Genomic DNA, 21,886 nt, shown 5'->3' on the forward strand with positions numbered 1-21,886 from the left:
TATTTAGGGTAAATTGGTAAAGTTGTAATTCAGAGTAATCCATGCGCTTTTGAGGCTTTTTCTGTATCTTAGAGCAGTGGTTCTTAAACTTTTTGTCTTGGGACCACTTGAAACTCTTGACAGTTATTGAGGATTCCAGTGTCTACTGATATATGCTGTATTAGAAATTAAAACTGAGAAATGCTTAAAACATAGGAGTATACAAGCATACCTACTAGATGCTGTTTACTTGTCAAAGAACAAGAGTGAAAAAGCAAATGAAGTTTTGTATTATTATTAAAAAAGAGAGTTTGGATCTTTTGGGCTCCCTGAAAGGCTTTCTATTTTTTTAAGTTTATTTAAGTAATCTCTACACCTAATGTGGGGCTCGATCTCACGACTCCAAGATCAAGAATTGCATCTTCTCTTTTTTTTTTTTTAAAGATTTTATTTATTTATTTGAGAGAGAGAGAATGAGAGAGAGCACATGAGAGGGGGGAGGGTCAGAGGGAGAAGCAGACTCCCTGCAGAGCAGGGAGCCCGATGCGGGACTCGATCCAGGGACTCCAGGATCATGACCTGAGCCGAAGGCAGTCGCTTAACCAACTGAGCCACCCAGGCGCCCAAGAATTGCATCTTCTGACTGAGCCAGCCAGGCGCCCCTCCCTGAAAGGGTTTCTGAGAGTTGTTGCCATGGAGCATAGGACTCCTTTCAGAAAGTTCAGAGATAGCCTGAGAAAAAGTTCTCTAGTTTTAGGAAGCACAAAGAGGGATAAGGGAATCTCTTGGGTGAGAATTCTCTGGTATCTCCCCTACTACAAAGAATGTTCATTCGGGAAAAGTGAAGTTGGCTTCCTTGGGATTCCCAATTCCATTCTCTTTTCTTTGAATCGAATTAGTAGATATGTGGTCAGCTTGTCATTAAGGAGAATGGAATAAACACTTATTGAGCAGTTAGGAACCCAGTGTCACCTGTTTTCCATAGGTTAATCTCCTTTAATCTTCACAAGATAGATGATTTATTATTTTCATTTTAGAGAGATTAATCAATTTGTTCATGGCTAATTTGAAATAGAATCTGTCATAATTTGGAGCTCTTGCTTTTTTTTTTTTTTTTAAGATTTTATTTATTTGACAGAGAGAGACACAGCGAGAGAGGGAACACAAAGCAGGGTGAGTGGGAGAGGGAGAAGCAGGCTTCCCGTTGAGCAGGGAGCCTGATGCGGAGCTGGATCCCAGGCCCCTGGGATCATGACCTGAGCCGAAGGCAGACGCTTAAGGACTGAGCCACCCAGGCGCCCCTGGAGCTCTTGCTTTTATACAGAATTGTAAATAACAACAGTGGTGGTAGCAGGGGCAGTAACAACTGTGATTTTCTGAGTGCTTACAGTGTTAGGCATTGTGGTAAGTACTTTAAAAACATTTTCTCTTTAGAGCAGGCCATTTAGATAGGTTGTTAGCTCTGTTTATAGATTGGGGAAGTTGAGTGTTAGGGCCATTGAGTAATTGATATGTTGATACTGCTAATTGTGGCTTCTCTTAATTCCTACATCATATTGCTTTATGAAAAATAAACCAATAAATTCATTCATTTATACATACATACAGTTACATGTGGTCTGATCTGTTGAGCGCCTGCTGAAGTATTGGCTGGTCTGTTTTTAGTCCCAAGTCTCAGTCTGCATGGTTTGGAGGTAGTGGAGTGTGGTCTGGAGGTCAGAGTTAATTTATATTTTCCTCAAGATTATCTATGTAACTATTATTAGATAGGCAGTTGAGTTGGTAAATAGAGGACCAACTCCTCTCTAATATCTCTTTCATAGGAAAGAGATAAGATACTGGTGATAAGAGTAAAAAGAGGAGGATAAAAATGGGCATAGCTGTTGCTATGCCAAATTGTGGCGTTTGGCTTCTAGATGATAGATCATGGAATGTTAATTAGACCTGTAAGGAATCTCAGAGGTTATTTAGCCCAATTCCTTTTTTACTTTAATGGGAAATGAGGTTTAGAGAGGTTAAGTGATTCAAGGTTACATGATGTGGTTAGTGGCTGAGTTAACACAATTAATCCTGTTTCATTTTATTGCTTATTATTTTGCCTTATATGCTAGTAGGTTCATATGCATACAGAGGACAAACTCTGAAACCAGACTGCCTGTTCATATTCCACCTCCACGATTTACTAGCTGAGAGACCTCAGGCAAGTCACTTAACCTCTCTTAACCAACTGAGCCACCTAGGCGCCCTGTATTTTTTTTTAAATTGGGGTGAAATTCACATGTGTATTCTTAAGTATGACCAAATAGCTTGAGTGAGTTGTTTGTTTTTAATTATTTTCAATTTTCTAATGAAAATTTAATTTCTAATACTAGAATTGGTTTTAGATTTGAGAAAGACTTTTCAACCCCTCTGTTTTATAGATGAATAAATAGAGGGTAGAGAAGCCAAGATTATGTGGTCAGAGTCTTAAAACTAGCTGATAGGAGAGGCTGGAATAAGGATATTGGCTTCCTGCTCACTGCTGTACCTTGCTGAGGCTTGTCACTGCTGTGTAAATGTGTGCTGCTGTTGTTGTTGCTTTTAAATTTTAAGAATGAATTTTCTTTGTAAGAGTCAGTATGAATTTAAATGTTCTAATGATTATTCAGATACTCTGCATTAATACACTTACTGAATCTAATCCGTTAGATCACATTATCAACCTAAAATAATTCTTGTGTGTGTCAGTTAAAAGACTGAGTAAATGAAGAGACTCACACCTTTAAAATACTACTGTTTACTCAACTACAGAAAATTGGTCATTGCCCTGTCTAGGTAGAAACCTATCTTAGTTGAGAAGACAGGACTGAGGAATTATGGTAAAGCTTGAAGGGTTAGATAGGAATGAGCAAGGCTCAGGAAAGTTAAAAAATCATTTGGCCATTCCTCTGTAATATATCTGTGTTTGAATGTTAACTCAGGTTACATCTGTTACCTGTACATTAAGAGTAACTCTCCCTCCCCCTAAGACTTCTTTTGACATGTTACCAAGCCAAATCAGGACGTAGAGAGGATCAGAATATATATTAAATCAATTCATGAAGTATTCCTGAATGACTGCTTCCGTTTTTTTTTTAATGATAAAGGGAAAACGATAATACTACCAGCTAATGTTTATTGAGTGTTTCTGATGTGCCAGGCATTTTACATTTAATCCTTATCCTCTAAGGCAGGTTTTGTTATCCTTATTTTAAGAAGACACTGAATCTTAGATTGCGTAAGTTGCCCAAGGTCACATAGCTAGTGAGTGGTAAAAGCTGGAATTCAAACACAGGTGTGTCTTGTTTCAGAGCCTGGATTTTTAACATGGTGTTACGCTGTCAGGATCATGCAAGAGGCTAGAGATGTAAAGATAAGTGCCTGTCTTCGAGGAGCTCATAACTTGGGTGGTTTCCTCATCATAGTATACTGTGATTGTGTCACTGAAGAATGCCAATTGATTTTGCTCTGGAGATCAAAAGTATTTATCTTGGAAATTTTCACAGGGGTGGCATTTGAACTGGGTACCAGAGATTGAGTAGGGTTTGATCACATGGTGAAGAGGAGAAAGGGCACTGGGGGCAATCTAGGCAGATAGAGTAATATTGAACAAAGGCATAAATAGGTGAAAATATCTAAGCATATTAATGAACTCTGGTTTAGTAGATAGGCTGGAGAACTGATGAGGTAAGGTTGGAAGGGGGGACTAGGAGGGATCAAGGGGTGAAGGGATGAGTACCTTGCTCAATTTAAACATTGATCTAAATCAATTACATTGATTTAGAGACCACTGAATTTGAAATTATAATAACCCTGTGAGCCTGGGCAGGTCATTTACCCTTTCTGGGGAAGGATTTAAAATCCATCAAGGATTTTAAGGAAGAAGTTAGTAGGGAGGGATCAGTACAAAGTGAGATGTATAATTTAGATCTTGGAGGATGCATTGGAGAGAACAAGACCAAAGACAGGAAAACCAGACAGTATGGCCAAAAATATTGAGGGCTTGAATCAATAGCTTATTTAATCAATTTTAGTGTGTATTTTTCCCATATTTTAATATTGAAACCAGAATACATCTTATAGTTAATGCTGTGTCATAGACTAATTGGCAGGCATGTTTTTCATTTTTAGAATCACAAAAAATAATGGTGTATGCTACTGTTAGTGACATCTTAGATTTGATTAAATTTGATAGTAATAATATATAAAATTTACTTAATGCTTACTGTGTGTATGTCAGGTAGAGTGTATATGCCAGCATCTGGCAGTGTCTGCCATATTTAGCAACTTTTTTTTTTTTTTTTTAAATAACAGAAAGTGACCAAAGGCCATGGGATCTACCTGGGTTGTCATTAAGGGTTGAGAAAGATTCATAAGAGCCTGGTTGAAGAGTGAATGGGGAATAAGAAAAGTTCATGTTTGTCCCCACAGAGTGTGGCTGGAGCTCTAGAAATGAATTACTTTGGTATCAATTTAGAGTTTTCTTATATTGTTTAGTCAGTGATTGCAGATTTAGTCCTTTTATGTAATAAACTCAAATGCAGTTGGTGATAATGAAATTGAGATACAGTCCTTCCTTTGTTTTTCAAATGTTTTCATAATAGCAGGTAACAAAGGTATTGATAATCAGGTAAGGCACCACTTCTTATCACAGAGTTCATCATATTACGATAAACCTTTCTTTTTGAGTCAAATATACTTATTTGAAATATGAGTATTGAAATATAACTATCTCAAATTATACTGCCATTAGATATTTGCTAGAGAGGGCTACAAAATGTTTTCTCTAGAATTTGTTTGCTTCGTATCATGGACTTTGAAAAGTTCAGTTCTTGATAGATGGAAAAATTAGAAATCACATTGATTTAGAGACCACTGAATTTGCAATTATAATAACCCTGTGAGCCTGGGCAGGTCATTTAGCCTTCCTGTGTTAAAATTTTCTCATCCTTAAATTGGGTACAATAATGTCTAGTTTAGAGGATCATGTGAAATGAAATGAATTAATAATTGGAAAGCACTTAGGACAGTATATATGTACGGTAAGTAATAATACTATGTGTAGTAAGTGTTGTATATGTATTAGCCATTATTACATATCTATCCCTAGTGGTTTGAAACCAACAGTTGAGCAGGGTGCTAGTTGATTTATTTATTCTTGAGACAACTTGGGGAAGGGAGTCAGTCAAACTCTAACTAGGAAGAAAACAACTTAGATACTATCCATTCAATTATTGGACAAATGGAAGCTGAAAGAATTTTACCTTTTTTTTTTTAAAGATTTTATTTATTTATTTGACAGAGAGACACAGCGAGAGAGGGAACACAAGCAGGGTGAGTGGGAGAGGGAGAAGCAGGCCTCCCACGGAGCAGGGAGCCCGATGTGGGGCTCCATCCCAGGACCCTGGGATCATGACCTGAGCCGAAGGCAGACGCTTAATGACTGAGCCACCCAGGTGCCCCAAGAATTTTACCTTTTAAAAAAAGTCTGGTATTTCACAGAACATAAAATTTATGTTACTACGTGTTGACAGTTATTGATGAAATAAAAATATTAATTTATACATTTTTGAAAGTTTCTTTGATTTTTGAGATAGATGAAAACCTGGGAAGAAAGTTGATAACTTTTTCCTTTTTTCTTCCACACTTTTGTTGTGAAGTCTTATTAGAATTGATTGATAAACATACAATATTAGAGAAAAAAATGTTTTAGGAAAAGAAATTATCAAATACAATATTTTAAAATTCTCCCTTGACCTTTCTTTCATTTTAAAGACAGTATTATATAACATGGTGGGTTTTATGTAGGGAACACTTAATAAACCATTGTTTATTTACAACTTTAATTACAATGATTTAAAAATTTTAAGTGTATCAATAATTCTTAATAATAATTTAATGCATATTTTGGGAATCTGCCCTGTTAAAACAGAATATCCTATTAAAGTTAACATCTTCCTTCCAAATGATGTAATATGCAAACATACACAATATTGTAGTTGGATCATTTTATTATCATTAATATTTGAAATTAAATAAAAATATCATTGGTAAAAGATAAAGTAATACTATTAACTTTTTTTATTTTTTTATTTTTTATTTTTTTAAAAGATTTTATTTATTTGACAGAGACACAGCAAGAGAGGGAACACAAGCAGGGGGAGTGGGAGAGGGAGAAGCAGGCTTCCCACAGAGCAGGGAGCCCAATGTGGGGTTCGATCCCAGGACCTTGGGATCATGACCTGAGCCGAAGGCAGACGCTTAATGACTGAGCCACCCAGGTGCCCCAAACCTTTTTTTTTTAAAGAGAGGGAGGGAGGAGGGGCAGAGTGAGAGGATGAGAATCCCAAGCAGACTCCACAGCTCAATGCGAGGCTTGAGCTCACAACCCTGAGATCATGACCCGAGCTGAAATCAAGAGTTGGACACTTAACCGACTGAGTCACCCAGGCGTCCCCTATTAAACATTTTTGAATGCATCACTTTCTAGTGCTTAGCACAGTGATTTGTTACGTAGGTGCTTCAGTGTTTATGCATTTTATAGGTAGTGAAGGAGGGAAGAATTCACTATAAAGGTTTAAACCTAGGGCAACTGGTAGAGAAGAGCTGCTTTTGGGGATGGTAAACTCATGAAATTAGATCTTAAATATGTTGATTTCGTGTGTGAAATGTTTATATGTAGAGAAGGAGCTAGAATTTGAAAAATTGTATCAACAGATTATCATAATTGAGATAGTAATTAAAGAATTCACTAAGGGAAAGTGTGTAAGGCAGAAAAGTAGAGATGCAAATAGAGGAAGTCTTGGAAAATATATTGTCACAAGAGTCAGGAGTTGTAAAGATAAATGGATTACTAGCAGTGATATGCTGTGTAGACAGGTCAGTGAGAATGAGAATAAAGGATAGGCCTTGGATATGACAAAAGGAGCTTATTGGTGGATTCTGAACATAAATTGTCTTTTGCAAACTGACTTCCAGGTTTTAAGAAGTTAAAGTCAATGATACAACATGTGTGTAATTTTCATTTCAGAAATGTGGCTACTAACAGTGAGGAAAATAAGATAGAACCTTTAGGAACAAGTAGGATAAAGCTTTAAAAGGTTCTTTGAGGATATATGAGATCTGTTCATATATGAAGGCAGTAGAGAAAGTAGCTTTAATTTTATCTAAATTTTTGGCTTTAATTGCATTTCCCTCATTTACTGACTGTGAGATGTTCACAAAGTTATTTCTCTGAACCTCAGTTTTCCTGTGTGTAAAATGGGGATACTATTTACTTTTCAGGCTTATTGTGAGAATTAGATGTAATAATATATGAAAGTGCCAGCAAGGGGTGAAAATACTCTTCAGTAAAGTATGGCTGTTAATTTCTGTCATTATTAAAAATAAGCCACTGGAGTAACTTTTATTCATTTATTTAACAGACATTTTATTTTAGGGTGTTAGTGCTTAATCCAATAAGACTCTCTTTCAATGTCATGAAATTTCTTGGAAAGGAAATGATGGTAGCTGGACTTTTAGAATCCGTTCCTTGAGAAACTACCTTCTGACAAAATGAATTACTGTATTTCATGGATTCTAAGATGCACACTCCCCTCTTCCACATTCCAATACCTTTGAAATAGGGATTTGTCTCGTAGATGTCATAGTTTAATTGGTAATGTTTTTCTTTCTTAATGATTCATAAAATAATGGTGTCCCTTGACAGTTGATGATGTCTTAGATTCAATGAGATATGGTAGTATTTTATTAAGTACAAATATCTTCATGCATTTTGACAAGTAGTATTTTTGTAGAAAACGTTATTTAGCCTACAGAGAATATCTAGTTTATTAAGGTTTTGTGATACTGAAATTGGAGCTGTGATGTGGTCTAACACCCATCGATCAGAAACCATTTTTGGAGCCACTGGCTGGCTCAGTTGGAAGAACATGCAACTCTCGATCTCAGGGTTGTAAGTTCGAGCCCCATGTTGGGTGTAGAGATTTCTTTCAAAAAAAAAAAGAAAGAAGAAACCGTTTGTATAGACATATAGAAAACACCATTGCAGAGCTTTTGGATTCCTTTTTGTTTTTGTTCAGATAAACTGGTAAACTGTTACTTAAGAGCAAAAGTGAGAATTTTGTGTTGTGATAATTGTTATTTTTCGGCAAAATCCAACATGTTTTACCAACCTGTATAAAACTTATATGTTAAAAAGAGCTGGAAGCCAAAAGCATTAAGAGCTTATCTTGTGACTAGTAAATAAAAATGGTTTGAATTTTGTGTAGAAACAAAAGATAATGAAAATTGGGAAAAATAAGAAAGGACTTTGCGTTTTGATATTTCATGAAACTGGAACTGCTATAAAAGAATTCAGTAAAAGTAACAATAGCTGAAACTTTAAAAAATTAACTGATGTGCTGATTTTGGACATTTAGGTTTAGGTTTTGTGTTACAAAGTCTGTGAAGTTTACCAATACGTTTTAAATTTGTACTGTGCTATAAAAATTAACGTGAGATTGCTCTCTGTCCTCAGAATTTACGCTGTTATCACAATAAATGTAAGAATGAGCCATATAGATTTAATTAGTTAGAAGAGAGTATTTGTTATCAGCTTTATTTTATCATCAGAATAGTATCCTTAGACAAGGAAGATGCTGATTTGTTCTGTCAGACCTGCTCCAGCTTAGAAGTGTGGCTGCATGACTTCCCAAGGGCATTCAGTTTAAGTTAAATTACAATGTTGGTGGCTTTGACATGGGAATGCAATTTTGTTTATTATTGCTAAATATATCACTTCAAATTGTCATAATTTTCCTTTCCATAATTTTGTATACTTATAGGAATAAGAATCTTAGCTACTTTGATCAAGAGGAGCAGTAGATGTTGGTTATTATCTAATAACATGTACATTTTGTGACATAATGATATTTTTCAAATCTACCTTACGTATTAATTATCTATTGCTATACAACGAGTTACCGCCAAACTTAGTAGCTTAAAACAATAATAAACATTTATCTCATGCTGTTTTTGTGTGTCAAGATTTGGAAGCAGCTTGACTGGGTGTTCTGGCTCAGGGTATTGTGTGCAGTTGCAGTTAAGATGTCAGCTGGGGCTGCAGTCATCTCAAGACTTGACTGGGACTGGAGGATCCAATTCTAGGATAGCTCACTCAGATGGTATGCAAATTTGTGTGTGTGTGTGTGTTTTTTTTTTTTCCCCAGGAGGCCCTCAGTTCTTTACCACTCAGAACTCTCTATAGGGCTGCTTCTGATTTTTTTTTATGACTGGCTTCTCCCAGATTAGGTGATCCAAGAGAGAACAAAATGAAAATCAGTGTCTTTTATGACGTAGCCTTGGAAGCAGTACTCTGTCATTTATGCAATAATCTATTGGTTATACAGGTCAGCTCTATTTTATTTGGGAGGGGTTGCACAAGAGCATTATTACCAGGAAGCAGGAATCTTTGGGAGTCCTCTCAGAGGCTGCTTGTTACACCTGATATAAAAATCTAATGGTTAAGTAAAGTTTTGGAAATAAAAGGAAGAATATCAGAAAATTGAGTTGTCAAAAATAGAGGTAAATCTTAGAAAATAAGGTTTCATTTGAAATCATAGGCTATGTCTTTTTCTCAAGCATGGATTATAGAATTTGCAATACTTGGACAAGATACCTTAGTAACCCGAGTCTCAGATCTTCAGTGGTAAAATGAGAAGCATGTTTACATTAAAGAGTTAAAGCTCTGTGTTTTAAGAGTTAATACATTAAAGAGTTAAAGCAGTGTGTTCAAAAATACTCAAAATGATATCTGATAGTAGACATTCAATAAATGTAATAACTATGATTGCTTTTATTATTGATCAGTATTTGTGGCCATCATTTCCTGAGCTCTCATGTATACTTAGCCCAATCTAATCTAAGCCTGATCATTCTTCTGAAACCATTTATTGATGGTTACAGGTAAGCTCCTGATCCTCAGATCTAATAACCTCCACTTAGTCTCTTTCTTTTTGATCTCTAAGCAGCTTTTTATTTTTCTTTCCTTTAATTTAAGGTTACATTTTTAAAATCTTACATATGGATAGTTTAAGTTATAGGTTCTAAAGTAGAGAGTCAGAGTGTAGGCATTCTAATGTTAGCTATTTTTCTTTATAATTCAGTTGTAGCATTCGATTAGATAGGGAGATACGTAGACAGCATTCTAATTAGATAGACAGAATAGACATCTATATTCACCATCCAGCTCAAGAAACAGAAGAATTATTAGTATAATGAACCCTTGATTATTGTTTTACTTAACTCAGATGTTTTCGGTTTTCTTTTTAAATTACTTTTCCAGCTTTATTGAGATGTAATTGACATATAACACTATATGAATGCAAGGTGTACAACATACTGATTTAATACATTGATTTATTGTAAAATGATTACTACCATAGCATCAGCTAACACTTCTGTCCCATCACGTAATTACCATTTCTTTTTTGTGGTGAGAACATTTAAGATCTGCTCTCTTCACAACTTCCAAGTATATAATACAGCATTATTAGGTATAATCACCATGCTGTACATTAGATCCTCAGAACTTGTTAATCTTATAACTGGCAGTTTGTACCCTTTAATGAATATTCCCCCCCCAACCCTCATCCCAACACACAGACGTGGTGACCACCCCTCTATTCTGTTTCTCTGAGCTTGCTTTTTTAGATTCCACATATAAGTGGTATCATACAGTATTTGTTTTTCTCTGACTTATTTCACTTAGATTAATGCCCTCAACATTTATCCAAATTGTTGCAAATGGCAGGATTTCCTTCTTCCTCATAGCTGAATAATATTCCATTGTATATGTATATACCACATATTCTTTATCCCTTCATCTGTTAACACTTAGGTTGTTTCCATGTCTTGGATATTGTTAATAAATGCTGCACTGAACATGAGGGTGCAGGTACCTCTTCTCTAAGCAGATTTTGATAGTTTTTAAAGCTCTTCTTTCTTTTTTCAGTGTTAAATTAGTTTTAGGTATATAACATAGTGATTCCACAACTCTACACATTATGCTGTGCTCACCACATGTGCATCTATGATGTGTTACCATACAGCACTATTACAATACCATTGATTAGTATCTCTTCCTTCCTGAAATGCTCCTTTAATTTTTGTGGCCTGTGTATATATATCTGATTTTTTTTCCTCATTGTCTTCTCTGCTGCTTTGTATTCCAAAAGTTTATGTCTTGGGCCCACTTCTTACTTTCTGAGAAATTGCGTTTACCTAGAGCTTAGGCAATTTCAAATCATCTCTATATAGATGATTTCCAACTTTTTTTTTTTTTTTAAGATTTTATTTATTTTATTTTTTAGAGAGCAAGCGAGAGAGAAACAGCATGAGAGGGGAGAGGGTCAGAGGGAGAAGCAGGCTCCCCGCTGAGCCGGGAGCCCGATGTGGGACTCGATCCCAGGACCCTGGGATCATGACCTGAGCCGAAGGCAGACGCTTAACCATCTGAGCCACCCAGGCGCCCCAGATGATTTCCAACTCTTAAACACTAGCTCTGACCTATCTTTTAAATGGTAGATCTCTATTTTCATGTGTCCACTAACTATCTCAGATATCCTGTAGATACCCAAAATGGTTTGTCATCCAAATGCCTATCTTTTTTTTTGCTCAAGTTTCTTCTTTTTTGTTTTTTTTCAGGTCAGTTAATAGTATCCGGAATCATCCTTCTTTTTACCTGGGCTCAAAATCTTGGAGATCTTTAGTTCCCTTAGTTCATGTTTAGTTGTTTGTCTAATCTTTCTTTTTTGTTTCTTGGTTTTTGCTTCTTGGTATCCCCCTCTTCCCCATATTTCACCTACTTTTTTTTTTCCATTGCTACTGCCTTAGACTTTCAGTATGCTTTATTTTTTTTAAAGTATTTAACATATTGTATTCTAATTTACGTATTTATGTGACTTTTCCTTGTTTGAGTTATCATCATTTCATTAGAGCCTGGCATAGTGTACAGAGTAGACATCCAATGATGTTCATTGAATGAATAAAGCTTGGTAACTTCCTTAATGATGGTATTAATAATCTAGAAATATCTATGGTGTGCCTCTTTTATACAAGTACAAGCAAGGTGGCTAAAACCCTGGCTTTACATTCATATGGGGAACAAGTGACACAGATAACTAAAACATAAGGTAGAAATATTAAGTGCTATAAATGATTTCAAATAGAGTACTACAGGATTTCAGAGGAGGGAGTGATGATTTCTAGCTGGAGAAATCAGGACAAAGCATAAAAGAGGTTAAATTTGATGTAGAACTTGAAGAATGGTTAAGATTTGGAAATTAGATTTTAAAGATGTGGGTAGTGTGGGGGATTCTAATACAGGCAATAGTTGTAAACAAAGGCAAAGATGGAAGAAATATTGAGGTCCCTAAAATGAGTAATTATAATAATAAATAATTCATTTTGGCTTGAAGGTCAGGTGAAAGTGAAAGCGAAAGTGATTTTCTTCAGTTTGGAAGATAAGCCTAAAAGACAGTTTGGACCATTCTGGGTACCTTAGAGACCAGCAGAGGATTATGAGCTTTATTTTGTGGCCATTGGGAAATCATTATAAGTTTTTAAGCAGGAGAATCAGACTGCTTTGGGAAGATTGATATGGCAGCAGTCTGTAAGATATTTTAGAGAGTTGAAAACCTATAGGTTGGTAAACCAGTGAAGAGTTCACTGAAATAGTATTTGTAGGTAAAAGGTTAGGAGAGAATGAATGTAAATGAGGTTGTGATAGTGGCATTGACTGAACCAGATCACTAAACTCATGGGTAGAAAGGAGAATGTAAGAATGTAACTCTGCTAGGACAGGGATTTTTATTTTCCTCATGATGTAGTCCAGGTTTTTAGCGCAGTGCCTGGCACATAGCAGATACCCAGTGAATATTTGTTGAATGAGTGATAACTGAGATTGTGAATCTGTGTGATTTGGGTACTGGCAATAGCATTAAAAGAAATACAGAACATGAGGAGAGCAGGCTTTGGGAAGAAATGAATTTTGGACATTCTGAGTTTGTGTTAGCAGACATGTGGCTGAGGATATAGTTTTGGGAGATATCCACATAGAAGTAGTAAAAGCCATGTCAGTGAATGTCAGAATATATTAGTGCAATAATTTATAAATGTGAATATAACATGACATGTTCCAAATTAGTTCTTCCTATTATATATGTTTTATACATTTAATAATTTCAATTATAATTTATGTTGTAGCAACTTTTGCTTATTGAATTGCCTTTTGCTGATATGCTGATGATGATTTGTATTGTTGACTCATCAATTGGCTCATGCATAATCCTAATATACTATAGGTTTTGGATTAAGTATGTACAAGAGTACATTAATTTTGAACTTTAATATATTAGATTATAAGAATTTGTGTAAGAGTTTTTATTGACTTTACAGATTATTTGTCATCAAAAATAGAGCTAGGTTAGTTTATTTCTATATGGGGAAAGAAATGAGCATTAATTAGATGGTGATTCTTTGTATAGGACACATGAGAATGCTAGCTGCCCTCTTTTGAGGTTTATAATTTGATTTACAGAACTGCCCTTAACACTTCAGTATCATGAAGACATGACTGATTTCTAGATGATGAGACAAAAACCAGGTCACGTGTAATTGACTTGTACCTTATTCACAGACTACCCAGTATTTCTGGTGAAAAAATTAAAAAGGGAATGCAAAAAGAAGAAGTAGAAACTGAAGAAGAAATAATTGGAGAATGTTTCTGGGGTGCTGTAGTTAAGCTCATGATGTACATATTTTGAAAAATATATTGAAATTTTGTTATTGAGGAGTTCCATTTAGAGAAGTTTCAGATTTGGGGCGCCTGGGTGGCTCAGTCGTTAAGCGTCTGCCTTTGGCTCAGGTCATGATCTCAGGGTCCTGGGATTGAGCCCTGCATCGGGCTCCCTGCTCGGCGGGAAGCCTGCTTCTCCCTCTCCCACTCCCCGCAGCTTGTGTTCCCTATCTCGCTGTGTCTTTCTCTGTCAAATAAATAAATTAAATCTTAAAAAAAAATAAAAGTTTCAGATTAAAAAAAGTCTGTGATGTAAATTTTATCTAATTATTAAACACTGTTAATAGAGATTATGACTGTTTTAAAGGTTTATGACAAATATCCCTTTCCCTTCCTCTTTAAATGCCTGTTTGTTTCATTGCTTATTAATCAATAATTAGATTCCAGTGTGCTGACTTTGAATGAATATTGAAGGTAATGAGAGCAACATGGGTTAGATATTTTACTGATGGAGGTGTTAATAGTTATCGTGTGATTTATATGAGGCTAATGGTGAACTGATAGGAAATAGAAGGTTTTTTTTCTTTTTTTTCAAAATTTTATTTAAATTCTAGTTAACATACAGTGCAATGTTGGTTTTAGGAGTGGAATCCAGTGATTCATCACTTACATACAATACCCAGTGCTCATCATATCAAGTGCCCTCCTTAATACCCATTACTCATCTAGCCCATCCGCCACCTACCTCCATCCATCACCCCTCAGTTTGTTCTTTATCTTTAAGTCTCTAGTGTTTTGTTTCCCTGTTTTTTCTTTTTTTTTTCCCCTCTCCCATATGTTCATCTATTTTGTTTCTCAAATTTCACATATGAGTGCAATCCTATGGTATTTGTCATTCTCTGACTTTTTTCGCTTAGCATAATACACTCTAGCTCTATCATGTTGCTGTGAATGGCAAGATTTCATTCTTTTTGATGGGTGAGTAATATTCCATTGTGTATATATACCACATGGAAGTAGGAATTTTTCTAACTTCTGATCTCAGTTTGTGAAAAGGCCTGTGAAATGGCCTGTGCTTTGGAAAGGAGATTAATGATGATCTACTATGTGTTACTAAAAATTAACAACATAAGAAATTTGTAATGGTAGTATTATTAAACATATATGTTAGGTTTGAGCCATACCCTATTTCATAGAATAGATATTATATATATTGTAGAAAGTTTAAATAATATAATTAGGAGACCTTATTATTTAAAGCATATGCAAACTGGGATTTGCATGTATTTTCTTATGAGTCTGTAGGTTTCCTATGAGAATTAAAAATATAGTATGTTCATGACAGTGATTTTTCTGAAAATATCATAGCATATTCTAGATCATCTAGATGACCTGTCTTATAAACTAGTAAATGCCAGGAGATTGCAGTAACTATTTATGCTTGTTTGGTCATGTTGGCTCCAGGTAGTATTGTAGTACTTTATGAAGAGTTAATAAGGACTGAGGTATATCTAATGCATAAATGATGTATTCATGTCCAAATAGTAGATTGCCAAATGATGCCACAACCCACTGTATGATGTAAGTTTTGTGGTAGTTCACATTGGATTAGCTAACATTCTTTGAGTTTCTTTTATGTTCTAAGTACTCTTCATGTGTAATCATGAATTATAATTAATATAAGGATTTGTGTTTTAAGAGTTTTTAATTCTCATAATAGACCTGTGAGGTAGACCTGTGCGATCACTTCTGTTGTACAGATGAGGGCATTGTTATACAGAGAAGTTAATTTTCCCAAGCTTACATAGCTATTAAGTGGTAGAGTTGGTTTTCATACACATTGTCTGACTCCATAACTCCTACCCACTGTACTATGCTACCTTATAGTAGGGAGAGGTACTAGGAGAATTATATCACATCTGATAGTCATATAGGCATTCCAAATTCAGAAGAACCGATATAATGACAGCATTGTATTCATGTTGCCAGTTGAGATTTTGTTTCAGCAAACATCTTTTTTCCTGTCCTGTTAATGTTGTTGGTTGAAAAGTATTGGTTTTGTGACTGTGTTTGGATTTAATTTGGAAGATTTTACTATTATATGAGTTGTTATAAGCACTAAAGGAGTTTTGTCTTAGTGTATATATATTTCAATAACATAACAAAAACAATTTAATACTCAGATTATAGTAGAAATGTTGATAGAAAAGATTGCTTTGAATCCTTTGAAAATCCAAGAAGTCTGTTATGGGGTATGTGGGTGGCTTCGTCAGGTAAGTGTCTGACTCTTGATATCAGCTCAGGTCATGATCTCAAGGTCATGAGATTGAGCCCTGCATCGGGCTCTGCACTCTAAGGGGAGCCTGCTTAGGATTTCCCCCCCACCCATGCTCTCTCTCAAAGTAAATAAATAAATCTTTAAAAAAAACTAATCTATTATAATGTACATGAATGTATATTGATTTTATTGTACAAATTCAGAGGTTTTGTTTGTTTGTTTGTTTGTTTGTTTTTAAGGCAGGGAGGGGGAGAGGGAGAGAGAATCCTAAGCAGGCTCCATGCCCAGTGCAGAGCCCAACACCAGGCTGGCTCTCACAACCCTGAGATCATGACCTGATCCAAAATCAGTGTCAGATGCTTAATGGACTGAGGCCACCCAGGTGCCCCCAAATTCAGAGTTTTACATAAAGTAATGTGTATCCTTAAAGGAAAACAGCATAAGGTGAGGAAACTCTTTGAATGTGTTGTTTTGTGTATTTGGATGTACTGTTCCTAACCCAGGCAAGTGCTTTCATATTATAGACAATAGTATATAGGTACTAATGTAGACATTACTCTGTAGGCTTTTTCCCCCTTCTTAGTTCCTAATTGGGGGCTATTCTCGTGTCACAAGAATAGAATGATATCCTGTTTATGGAGTTCTTGAGACACTTACTACAATAAAAAACTTAGAGGTTTCTTTTATTCAGAGGAAAACTGAAGTAGTAAGAAGCAGAATTGTCCCTGATTTTACTGAGAACTGTCTTGATTGAAATGAAATTATGATTCAGTTTTACAATCAAAATGAAGGCTATCACCATTTTTCTCTTTATAAAATTTTAATCGTCTTTTAAAACTTAATTTGGTAAGCTTCCCTTTTGCAAATTTAATTTATTTTCATTATATGTCACCAAGGTACTGCTTAGTATGCTTTTTCAGTGTGCTTTGTTCGTTTTTAAAGTAATTTTCTCCAAAGAAGAAAGGCTTTTGAATTCAAGAACTGTTTATTGAGTTTCTACTATGTAGAAGCTACTCTGCTAGTCATTAATGCTTTGTTTGGTTCTCGATAGCATCATTTAATTTTGGCACACATGCCTATTATACTCCAGAAGTAGAAAAATTTATTCAGATATTTGAGTCTCTGATATTACCTGTTTCCATAATAGATTTATTTCTGTAAATATTCTCTGGCTGGGTTTATGTGTTCCTTCTTATATTTTTCTATCTAGAGATATACTTTGCTCTAAGCAATCTATTCATTTACTCTCTTAAAATACCTAATGGATGACTGTAACATAACCACCACTCTATACTTGTGTAGGACTTTAATATGAAATTCCAATCCAAACTGACATAAAGACTTTCTCATGTTTGATAAAATCTTCTGGACTGACTTCCTTTTTTAGACTAGAAGTTAGTGGTCCTTGAGACATCTGAAATTGTAAAGAAAATAGTGAATGTATATACTTTGTTCTTAAAAGAAGTTCCATACCTTTGTCATATTCACGTAGGACTTTTGTACATAAATAAGTTTAAGAATTAATGGTCAGTAAACATGAGGCTGAGCTTCAAATGTAATCTTAGAAAAGTTGTGACCCAATAATGAAGGTTTTGTAAAAATGATTTCTGTTTGCGTGTTTTCTGACACCACTTCTGACCAGTTCTTTTTTCTGACACCAATAACCATTTCCCTGACACCAACTGGGTGTCTAATAATTCAGTTTAATTCTGACACTAACTATCCAGAGTTAGCACAGACCCCATGGGTAAGGGCTTAGTCCCACAAGACTGCCCTCACTTGAGATGCCAGCTATAAATGGGGTACCCAGGATACCCATACTTCTGCCTGGGTGACTACAAATCTTTGGCCATTGGTGATTGACTCAGTCCCCAGCCATTTTCTCTTCCTCAGAGATCTGGGGGTGGGGCTGAAAGTTTTAACCCTCTAATCACAATCAGGTGGTCGGTTTTTCTGGGGACCAACCTCCATCCTGAAGCCATTTGGCCCCCCCACTCCATGAGCGGTCTCATTGGTATATAAAAGAGAGTAGATTCTAAAGGTTTTCAGAAATTTGTGTCAGGAACCTGAAACAAAGAGCAAATATTTTTTATTATACCACAATTGCATTATTGTAATGTCTCAAATTTTATATAAATAGTGAATCTTTTTTTTTTTTTTTAAGATTTTTTATTTATTTATTTGACAGAGAGAGACAAAGCAAGAGAAGGAACACAAGCAGGGGGAGTGGGAGAGGGAGAAGCAGGCTTTGCACTGAGCAGGGAGCCCGATGCGGTGCTCGATCCCAGGACACTGGGATCATGACCTGAGCTGAAGGCAGACGCTTAACGACTGAGCCACCCAGGCGCCTCTATATAAATAGTGAATCTTACTGAATGTTATGGATTTAAGCATGTGTGCTGTTAAAATTTTTAAATATACATAATTTTCGTACAAAGATTTTTAAAAAAACACATGGGTTAAGATGAACAAAAATGCATTAATTTTAATTTTCCTTGTTTCATTGGGAGTCTTTTTTACATATGTTGTCAGGCTTGGTTAGTTATAGAACTAACAGGTTGGTCACTGGTCTAAAGCAAATGGTAAATTCACTTGGGAAGAATATAATTTACTAGACTTGAATATAGAACGGGTTACCCTGGAGGTTTATTTCCTCTTTTTTGGGTTTATACTTGAGTGATTCTAAGGCGGTGGTTCTGGGTGTGGGGGTAGTGTATTGATTTTGTCCCTCACGGGACATTTGGCAGTGTCTGGAGACATTTTTGGTTGTCACAACGGTTTTGGTGGAGGTGTTGCTACTGGTATCTAGATGAGGCTAGTGGGTCTCTTGATGCCAGGGATGATACTAAAAATCCTATTATGCACAAAACAGCCCCCCTAGCTACCCCCAAATAAAGAATTATCTGACTCCAAATGTTAGTTGTTGAGGGAGGCCGGAGGCCACTTTGGGAATCACCAATTGTTAGATGGTATTTGAAGCTTTGAAGCTAAAAAGGGACTGGATATAGCCACCTGTTTATGACCAGCTCTTCAGCACTGGAAACTTATCCATTTGATTGATTCTACCTATTGATAGGTATGTTGAAATGCTTTTTTCATTACTGCCCCCAAACCACTTATTGGGAGACCAAACTGCAGCCATCCAAATTACCTAAATATTATTGGTAGTTAATTCACTGGTTTGGAAAAAACCAATAAATCTGTAAGTATGTTTATAGTCCTGAACTCTTAATGGAGGACTTTCCAGGCCTTCATTGAAGAGTATTTGTATCCAAGATAAAAAGAATTCTGGAGATTGTCTACACAGCAGTGTGAATGTACTTGACACTACTGAATTGTTAATGTGAAAATGGTTAAGATGGTGCATTTTGTTACTTTTATGTTACTACAATTAAAAAATATTTGTATCCAGTGTTTCATATTTTCTTAAGCAGTGTTCCATGTATTTCTCTAGGACCACTGTTCTCAGTTTCTGTCACTATTTTCTTTTAGTCAAGAGAGTTTATGATCTCTCAGGAGATTTTTCATTCTTTTCCAAATGCCCTTTAATTTTTAAAGTGTACATATTAGCCATTTTCTTAAAGATTGGACAAAGGCGCATTGATAACGAAAGTATAGTATTTGGGTTTCAGCTTATTAAAGTTAATTGAAGTATTTTACTAAATTCTCAATATAGGGAATCATGTAGTTTGGATATTGAAAAAGAAGTAATTGCTTAGGGTCAAATGCTTTTAGTGTAAAGATTACTCATGATTTCATGCATTTTTTTTTTTTTTTTTTAATAGGCTTTCAAGGACATGCTGTATTCAGCTCAGGATCAGGCACCTTCTGTGGAAGGTAAGATGCATTAATCCCTAATTTAGTCACATAAAATCCCTTTTTTAGGGAAGATATTTTAAACTGCATAGTCTAAAACTAATATATCCTGCCCTATTATATAGATCTTTTATGCTTTTTTAAATATATATTATGATTACTTTATATTTCAGTCAGACTTTTTGTTTGTTAAGCTCACATTTACCCTACGATGGACCTCTTACTATGCCCTTGAATCACCTTAGCATTGTGAATCACAGATACTGGTTTAGAGTCAAAGTTCTTATCTGTATCATCTCCCCTCCCCCCAGTATATTTTTATATCCGTCTTTCCTTCCTTCCTTCCTTCCTTCCGTGAATCCTTCGTCCATAATTAGTCTGGGCAATTTAGTTTTCCTTTCTTTTTATGTCATGTCTTTAGATTGGGATTAGTAGAAAAAAAACAGTGAAGCATATTTACTGTGTGTATGTGTGTGGGTGATATAAGCATGTATATATATGCATGTGCACAGTTTGGCAGTCATAAAATCACTGGTCTAAGGACAGTAGTCGCCTCTCCAATTATCTTTATTGATCTTTTCTTTTATCTCAGCTTCTACTCATCAGCTGATTCTTTATGGGTTTAACCTTTGGTAGGTTTGGAGAGTTGTTTTTTAAAGTTGTAAGAGTTCTTGTGTCATTAAATTATGGAGCTAATTCAACAGTTATTTCTTGAGGGAGTGTTTCCTCCGAGGCTGGGTAATCTTTTAAAATTTCACATCACATTTTTTTTCAGGAGAGATGAATGTGAAAAAGTATATACCAAGAATAATCTAGATAGTGTGTACAGATTAATATATTTGTGAGATACCAAACTGGAATTCTATTAAGTCATTCTAGTGACAGGCTTTTGGAGGCTTATTTTTATGACATGTAACAGATGCTGAAGTGGGTTCATAAACATATACGTCTATAATTAAAAATCTCATTTATTTGCTGAATCACTGAATTCTACTCCTGAAACAAACAAACAAAAAGAATCTCATTTCTTTAATGACATAGAAATGTACATCTTTCATCTCTAACCATTCTGCATTCAAAATGTGCTTCCTTTAACATCTTGAAATCTTTACCAGGGTATTGGCACTTAGGTATTAGTTTTATAATATGTAACTGAAGTTTGGATAATAATATATTTAATTTTCTAATGTTTAACTGAAAACACTTAAGATTTATCAAAATGTTTGTTCTTTATTCTTATTTTTTGTGTCTTAAAGAGTACCTCTCGAATATTTTAAAATAACTTTCTTAAAATTTCATTTTAAGAAAAATGAAATTACACGGAGGTTTAACTGGTTCCGTCATCCTGTGTAACTTGCTTTATTATTGGTTCTTTTAATTTTATTCTCAAGGTTGGATTATCTTTAGTTTTTCTTTTAAGTTTTACCATCCAGTTTGTAACAAACATATTCGGACATGTTCTGGTGATCCTCATTCATCCCTTCATGCCGGCTCATGTTGCTAGTAATTTTCATACACTTTTAGCTGTTATTAGAGGAAAAACTGAATTCTGTGATAATATGCTAAAATGCTTATAGTTAAGAACTTTTTTTTTTAATTACATTGCTCAGAGACATTAACTTCTTTGGACCCTGTTGTAAAGGGAGTGTTGTGGGCTGATCATGCAGATGTATATGCTATTTTCATAAGGGAAATATTCTGCACTTCTTTGTTCTTTCTAATCTCAGATTAAAGCCGTGTAACTTTATCTTCTTAAAATGAATTCTCTTTTGAGGTACTTAAGAATTGAAGATATTGAAAGTGGTTTAAAGAAACACTATTCTGTGTAGTATTGAGGTTAGAAAATGTTAGTTTTAAAAAATTTTTAAAAAGATTTTATTTATTTATTTGACAGAGAGAGACACAGTGAGAGAGGGAACACAAGCAGGGAGAGTGGGAGAGGGAGAAGCAGGCTTCCCGCGGAGCAGGGAGCCTGATGTGGGGCTTGATCCCAGGACCCTGGGAGCATGACCTGAGCC

At 35.3% G+C, this 21,886-nt stretch overlaps 1 protein-coding gene across 1 annotated transcript in view; it reads left to right on the top strand.

Annotated features, from left to right (window-relative positions):
* The window catches only part of XPR1 (xenotropic and polytropic retrovirus receptor 1), a 240,745-nt gene that overhangs the window by 8,546 nt on the left and 210,313 nt on the right, over window positions 1–21,886 (top strand). Inside the window, exon 2 of the mRNA XM_032393198.1 lies at window positions 19,838–19,889. Coding sequence (XP_032249089.1) covers window positions 19,838–19,889 — 52 coding nt within the window. The remainder of the gene's footprint in view (window positions 1–19,837; window positions 19,890–21,886) is intronic.

This window comes from Phoca vitulina, unplaced genomic scaffold (assembly GCF_004348235.1).
Source record: "Phoca vitulina isolate PV1807 unplaced genomic scaffold, GSC_HSeal_1.0 scaffold71, whole genome shotgun sequence".
Lineage (NCBI taxonomy): Eukaryota > Metazoa > Chordata > Mammalia > Carnivora > Phocidae > Phoca > Phoca vitulina.